This window comes from Hoplias malabaricus, chromosome 8 (genome assembly GCF_029633855.1).
Source record: "Hoplias malabaricus isolate fHopMal1 chromosome 8, fHopMal1.hap1, whole genome shotgun sequence".
Lineage (NCBI taxonomy): Eukaryota > Metazoa > Chordata > Actinopteri > Characiformes > Erythrinidae > Hoplias > Hoplias malabaricus.
The window spans coordinates 15,300,103-15,307,934 of record NC_089807.1 but is presented as its reverse complement, the minus strand read 5'-3'; the positions used below and the strand labels follow the sequence as shown (position 1 = coordinate 15,307,934).

The window sequence follows — 7,832 nt, the reverse complement described above, 5'->3', positions numbered from 1 at the left end:
GTAATTCAAATATTTGGGAAATTCTGTCTGACTTGAACAGTTGGGCTAAATTGTGTTCAGATAAGTGTTTCAAGTGCGTGTGTGAAAGAATGTGCATAGAATAATGAATAAATGTTCATGTACATTTTAGTCAATGTGTGTTTGTGATACTATATGTCATTCTGAAAATTGAGTGAGTTTATAGTCAGGAGTATGTTTAATTCTCTCAAATGTCTAGAGGGTTTGTCCTTCATCTGATATTCCTTTATTTATTTTATTTTTTTTTCTGATTTCTATCAGATAAACAGATTTACTCTGTTGATGAAGGGAAATCTCTTCTTTCTCAGGGTGACATCAGTCTCATTTCAACCACTTTTGTAGTGTTGATATAAGGTTTTAAAAATGTGATTTGTTCTGTTTCAAATAATAATTTTGAATGAAATAACATTTCACATTGAACGCAAGGCATATTTAGTGTTGGAATCCTTTTGTATTGTACTATGTGGTTGTAGCATTAACATCAGTATCAGTATATAACTGACATGACACTTAATTTTTCCCCCTGACACACTTTGTTATCCTAGCTTATCAGAGCATGCTTGTTGGTCCAGTTGAAAAATGACCAGAGAAACACCCACCAATTGGGGAAGTAGTAATGAATCCATGAAGCAAGACAAAGTGAAAGCTGGCCAGGATGGCCTTTAACTGCCCCGCAGTGACTACATCCATCATTTGGAGAAGAGAGATGAAGCTTTCTTCTCTAAAGGGCATTTGTGGCTTTCTTGAAAAGCACAAAAAAGGGTTTCTCCATGCCATATGGTGTAAGGTCTGGATTAAATTTGTTTCGCTGTTGTCCACTTGATGGTCAGTGTGATAGCTAGGCACATCTTGACCTATAAATGAAATAAGGTCCCATTACTGAGTTAAATTCAGCCTTAAATGTGTAATGAAATGGTAATGGTTGAGACTTCAGCTGAGACATAATTGCCTCTCAAAGGTAAATAAAGTGTTCATTTAATGAAATCAGAATAAATGCAGTTGCTAACTCAAAGCGACAAGGCCAAAGATTTTTTTGTTAATCTATTAAGTCAAACACAAAGACAGCCAGAGTGAGATGCAGACGCTTTGAGGAGTTGGTGCATGTGTGTGGGTGTGTGGGCTTGTTGGAAACAACTTAGAGAGCAGAACCTTTCGACTTTATCTTGATTTATAGTTGTTGTCTTTTCTTTATAATTTACTGTGGTGAATATTCCAGAAATGTAGAGATCTTCAACTTTGGACCTTGGTAGGCTCCATTCAAGGTCCAGAGTTGGAGTTTCACATCCATAGCCATTATGAAAACACTGTGCTGTAGGGCCAAAATCCATAAGACTACTTGACACCTACAAAAAGTGTGCTACAATAGCTGACATACTCATACATAAATATTTATAAAATCTGTCTTAAAGGCTTTTTATGCAAACGTTGATGTCAAGTTGTCTCAATATTGATTTATACTGACAGTGAGATTTACCTCGGGTGGGAAAAAAAGTAATACATTATAATACTTGTACATTGAACAATATGGCATTGTACTTTCAGATGCTCTGCATTTACGTTACTGTGAAAGTTAGAGTCTATAGAACACATCTTTAATTTCACCCCATAATTGTTTTGCACAGCCTAGAATTAGATGGCTGTGTTGTCAAGATAGACACTGAATTTGGCAAATACAGGCTTTATGTCAAATGACACCCAATGGAATGAGCTTTTGCAAACGTTTACGCAAGTCTCAGTCAGTTGTGATACAGGGTTTATGTAGTTTTTGCATAACTTTATAAACAGTGCCCCTCAGGACAGTTTTATCACATGATTCACCCGTTAAGACCCTACATCCATTCCTCCTCTACATCCCCGGTGATGCTTATCAACATGTATGCTGTGTTAATATACTTACAGACTGTAATAACATGGGTAAGTAATTTGTTCATGCATAACTCATGCATCATTTATGGGCGAGTGAAAAGTCTAATAGAAAGGCAGTCCTCCTGTTGCTTCTCTTTGTTCATATAAATGCATGTCTGTGTCTCATATTCAGGCAGAGCTTTCTCTGCTTCTCCTCACATTCACCTGCTGTTTGTCTGTGTCTCTCTGCATGTGTCTTTCTCTCTCTCTGCCCATTTCATTTCTTCCCTTTTGCTCTCAACTCAGACTGCAGTAAGTTATTTACATTTTTATTTTCTCTCTCACTCTCTGACTCTCCCTGTACATGCCCCTCTTGTTCATCTTTCACTCTTGGCTACTGATAGTGAATTTTAACAATACTGCCTTACTTGCTCTCGTGGCTGGTAGTTGAAGGCTCTGCCTATTAGCCCTCCCTGTGTATTGTTGTTTAATGTTGTAGCGAAAGTGTAGGCCCATTTAATGAGTGGAGCAGAATAATAAAATGTTATTGGTGATGACAGAGTGAAGTTTGTGTGAATGCGATCTGTGTTTAAGATGTAGCACATAGATATCATCCACACCCCCTAACACTATTAGAGTGGTTCTGTGACTTCCTCAAGTCCATAGGCCAAGGCAGTGCCAATAGCCAGGGTAACACTACACAGTTTTTTTTTTATTTTGCTTGTTTGTTTGTTTTTTTTGGCCTGGTTGTGAGACATGCTTGATTTTTTTAGACCTGATTCTGGGGGTATATATGAGTGTGATTAAAATGTAAAATAAATGAACACAGCATGTTCATTCATGTTTAAGGTGAAATGGAAATATCATACTCAGACTCATATTTAGCCTAGAGAATGTGCTATTTTACTTGCATGCAGTTTGCATAAACTATGCAGATCATGTCTTTCCAACCAAGATTTCAACCAAGGACCTTTATCTTGCTTGTTTCTTTTTGATCCAACACAAATACTGGAGCATGCATAGACATCAGCAAGCTGTTGTACTCCAGTGTTTCCATCTGTGTCTCCTAGGTAATATGAGGCATGTGATTTTGGCATATAATTTTATGCTGGGTTCAGCGACAAGTAAGAAGTTGTGTAGTGTGTGATCCCTAGTGACTGAGTGGGTGCACACCATTTTATCAGTTGCCATAGAAATCAGCAAAAGTCAGATGGCAAATGTAGTCCTTAATCTGCATCAAACTTAAAATTGTGTAGTGTGCCCAAAGCTTTAGACATCCTTCAATTTCAGACTGACTGTTGCCTCAGATTGTCTGTGTACACGTGATCCTAAAAAAGCTAGAGGTGCTGCATCCACATGTTCATAACTAACACAGCTGTGCTATAAATCTCTTTGTGTCAGTATGTGTTAGAGAGCATATTTGGATGATCCCTCTCTGTTTTATGGCAAAAACATAAGGCTTTCTGAAATAGAACTCTGGTAACCCACTGCGGATTAGGTTGCATTTGGCATGTTCCACAAAAACTATGGAGGACATGAAATGTATGTTTTGTGCCATAAACAGCATGGAGAGGTGTGTGTAGCAGTTAATAATATATTATCAGGTCAGGGAATGTTCAGTATAGCAAAAATCATTTTGCAATACTTTAATAATGTTCACAGTAGACCATGTAGATCACAGTATGTTGTTTTATCAAGTTTTCTTAGTCAGTCATTGCTCTAACAGCCCCACATTTATTACAGGTAAAAATTAAAGCCATTTCTCATAAGCCCTGGTCATACCTGGTATTAACATCAATCACTGAAGACAATAGTATTGGGACGCAATTCCTAATCATTGAATTCAGGTGTTTCAACCAGTCCCACTGACATAGGTGTATAAAACCAATCATCCAGCAGTGATTTTACCAACATTTGGGAAAAAGTGGGTCATTGTAAAGTGCTCACTGAACTCAAGTATGGTACTGCAATAGGATGCCAAATTTGCAGCAAGACAGTTTGTGAAACCTCTTCCCATAATTAACTGTGACTGGTATTATGGAACCACAGCAACTCAGCCACAAAGTGTCAGATCATGTACAGAGTGGGGTCGGCATGTGATGAGGTGCACAGTGCACACCATTTGCCTGTGCTCTACCGACTTTAGCATAAAAATGTGCACTGGAAGCTTCATACCATGGATTTCCATGGCCAAGTAGCTGAATGCAAGCCTTACTTCATGAAGTATGATGTGAAACATAGGCTGGAGTGGTATAAAGCATGCCACCACTGGACTTTGAAGCAGTGGAATCATGATTTTTTATCTGGCAATCTGATGGACAAGTGTGGAAAATGCTAGAAGAATGTTACCACAAGGAGAACACACCAAAAGGTTCACTGACAGTGACCTAAGGCAGGGTTTGGACCCACAACCCCTGAAGCTATGTGACAGCTGCACTACCTGTTGGGTCACTACACTGTCCATGGAAGATAGATGTTGGCCAGGTTTACAATATCAAGTCCACAGTTGTTAAAGTGGAATGTCTTGGCTTAGCAAATGAACAAATAAGCTCCACAACTGCTTTTGTTTCTGCTGTGGATTGTTGCAGTAGGGGAATCTTTAGCTATGCAATATGCTACAGCTGCTGTGTGGTCACATGAGTCCTTGCCCATCTCCAAAGGAGTTTGAATAATTGGATCACAATGCTGTACGTAGGTCTCTCCACATATCAGATTACCCAAGATGCATGTTAATGCCAGGTGTGAATAGCAGCTGGGCTTTTCTGCATTATAATGTAATATTTTAATATGTCTAGTAACAAAACAGTATCCTCATATCCCCATCCCTGGCTCAAGTGGATTTTTACCAGGCATATTTTTTTATATAATGACTAGCATTATATGACATTTGGATCTACATAGGACAATGAAGTTATAAATACAGTTTGAAGATGTGTACCTCACAGCTTTATCAACAACATGAACGATTTTGAATGGCAGCAGTCATTCTCTTAAACAATCCTTTCCTGCTTTTCCTTCCCTAGTGTCCTATGATATTTTAAATACATATTTCAAGTCTTTTTCCTCTGTGTCTTCATCTTATTGTATGAACCAGCCACCAGAATTCAATACCTCAAGAAGCCGATTTGAAGAGGCTCAGTGTTAAACATAAGCAGTGTGTAATAAATTGCATGCTGCAAAACAACTTGTGCAAATCTGAAAACAATATCACCTTCCTCTGTGACCTGCACCCATTCATCCATGAAAACCCACTGTACCAGGAAGTAACCTCCAGGAGCCCTGACCCCAGCATAAAGGGCCACAGACAAGACAGCTTCCGGAAAGTGTACCCCGTGAGCCCATGGAGTGAGAGGTTCTTCTGGTCTTTCCCATCCCACAGTCGAGGGAGTGGGATTTATGTTCGACGTCAGGCTCTTTGGGACCCCTCACAGTGGAAGGGGCCAGAGGAAGGACTGAAGTTGGAGCTTAAAGACAGCAGGGAGGAGCTTGATGTGGATATGGAGTTGCTGAATGGCCGGAACACTAAGCTATCGGTCAGGGAGCAGGCCAGGCAGTTTGAGCAGCAGGCTCAGGCCGAGAGGACACCTCGCGCTTCACTAGACCTGGACGACCTCCTGGCCACCATCAGCCCCCCCTACAGTCCAATGTCAGTGGGAAAAGATGTGCCCCCCTGCATCTTAATCACTGCCAGTGATGGAGAGACCCCTCCTCTGGCCCCTGCTCAGCGTCCTACCCCTCCAGTGCTAAGAAAGTTCAGCAACAGCATATCCAGCTACGTCACCGTGGAGCCCTGCGAGGTCCAGCTGGAGATTATAGCGGACGTGCCAGACACTCCACCTCCATCTCCTCATGCCACACTCATTGTTTTTTCTCCTCCCACTGTTGGAGCTCCACCTGATGCTCTTTCTCTGTCTCCTCCTCCAACCACACCCACCGTTCTTCCTCCATCCCCTCCTCCAATAAGGCCCACTGTTTATTCTCCTCCCTTTTCTCATTGCAGTCTCTCACCACCTCCTCTTCTCCGGATCTCTACACCTCCTCCTCTTGTAGCTCCTCCTTTTCTTTTATCTCCAGTCAGGGACGTGCTAGCCAAACTCCGTCCTGTGCCTTTGGAGTCTGAAGGGCTGCGGCTGGATCTTAGAGGAATTCTGAGATACTCTCATAATGAGGGTGGCCTCAGCAAATCGACCAGTACCTGCTATAGCCCCACAGACAGAAATCATACACTAGACACAAAGAAAGGCAATAACATGATATTAACTGAACCTGAGACTGAATCTGAAGAAGAGCAGCTGGGTGAAATTGACTCCTACTCAGACTCTTCAGCTGAGGATTTAGATTCAGCCAACAATAGTTCAGGTTCAAATGAGCACATAGACATTTTCTAGCCAGGTGTTAATCTTTCTGACTGAAGCCACTGGAACATTCCGTCTTATACTCTTTTCATATTGGTTCATCTCTCTATAATTACTTTAAAAAAACAGTTTTATAACATGTCTCTGGTCTTTTCTTCTCTGCTGTATTATGTGATAAAATGTATTTTTATCTCACTGAAATGTCTTTTTTTTAAGGCTTCCTTTACATGATCAAACATTTATGCTAATGAAACACTATCAGCACCCTGCTGATATTATGATCTACATATTTAGATTATTAATTTTTCCCTCTTTTGATACACACTTATTTTACACAGATCAGAGGTTCATTTGGGATCCAAATGGTGAAATTTTTCGGAGAAGTGGAGAGTGAGATGTGCTCCTCGATGAACTTGCAGTACTGCTACACTCAGAAAAAGAAAAACAAAATATCACTGGGCTGGTTGCATAATTATTCCACTTTCCATTGCAATTTTATATATTCAAAGAATATAGTACATTTTATGACAGTGTAGGACAGGATGAGCAAGTCATAAAGTTCAGCTGTAATTTATAATGTATGGATTAGTTCATTCATTTTTAAAGGCTTGACATGCACTGAAGTCAAATCTGTTGTAAAGTTCATCTCTTGCTTTCTTACTGTTGCATATTAAACCACAAGCATAGCTGGAATTTACCAGCTGACAAAATCCTACAAACATTCAAATGAAAATAACACATCACTGACCAGGTTGGCACAGTTTGCCCACAGTAAGAAGTGCCCTAGGCTGATTTTTCTTCATATGTGTCACAGCTGTGTTATCTGTCTGTCATTGCGAATAGAGAAAACCATACAGAGTCCGGCATATTCGGGTTGGATTGGGACCACGATCAAATCCCATGTTTTTCTGATACACTGCAGTGCGACTCCCTCTGAACAGCCTGATCAGAATTCATGTGGCTTTTATACAACTCCAACTCCACGGTCCTCATCGTCTTCATCATTTCCGCCGCAGGAGGGGAAGGTGGATGACAACAGTGGGGAATGGTCTGTGCAGATATGTCCAAATTATTTTCATTTTAAATTGAAGGGTTATGAATGGAAATGCATTGCTGTAGAGAGAACAGAGATTTAGAGACTGTTCAAAGCAGATTTAAAAAAAAAAAGAAAAACATAATTTCTTTATCTGTTATTTGGGTACATTCCTGAAATAGAAACTCCTGAAAACCATAAATAATAATAATAATAATTAAAAATAGAGAAAATGGGGCGGCACGGTGGCGCAGCAGGTAGTGTCGCAGTCACACAGTTCCAGGGGCCTGGAGGTTGTTGGTTCGATTCCCGCTCCGGGTGACTGTCTGTGAGGAGTTGGTGTGTTGTCCGCGTGGGTTTCCTCCCACAGTCCAAAAACACACGTTGCAGGTGGATTGGCGACTCGAAAGTGTCCGTAGGTGTGAGTGAATGTGTGTGTGTCTGTGTTGCCCTGTGAAGGACTGGCGTCCCCTCCAGGGTGTATTCCCGCCTTGCGCCCGATGATTCCAGGTAGGCTCTGGACCCCCCGCGACCCTAAATTGGATAAGCGGTTACAGATAATGGATGGAATAGAGAAAATA

General features: G+C 40.8%; 2 protein-coding genes across 2 annotated transcripts in view; both read left to right on the top strand.

Annotated features, from left to right (window-relative positions):
- pcdh15a (protocadherin-related 15a) overlaps nucleotides 1-7,832 on the top strand; it is a 212,666-nt gene that overhangs the window by 181,605 nt on the left and 23,229 nt on the right. The window lies entirely within an intron of this gene.
- LOC136705485 (protocadherin-15-like) lies at nucleotides 5,034-6,251 on the top strand. Its single transcript, XM_066679088.1, has one exon. It carries the CDS (start codon nucleotides 5,034-5,036, stop codon nucleotides 6,249-6,251), a length of 1,218 nt encoding a protein of 405 aa, XP_066535185.1.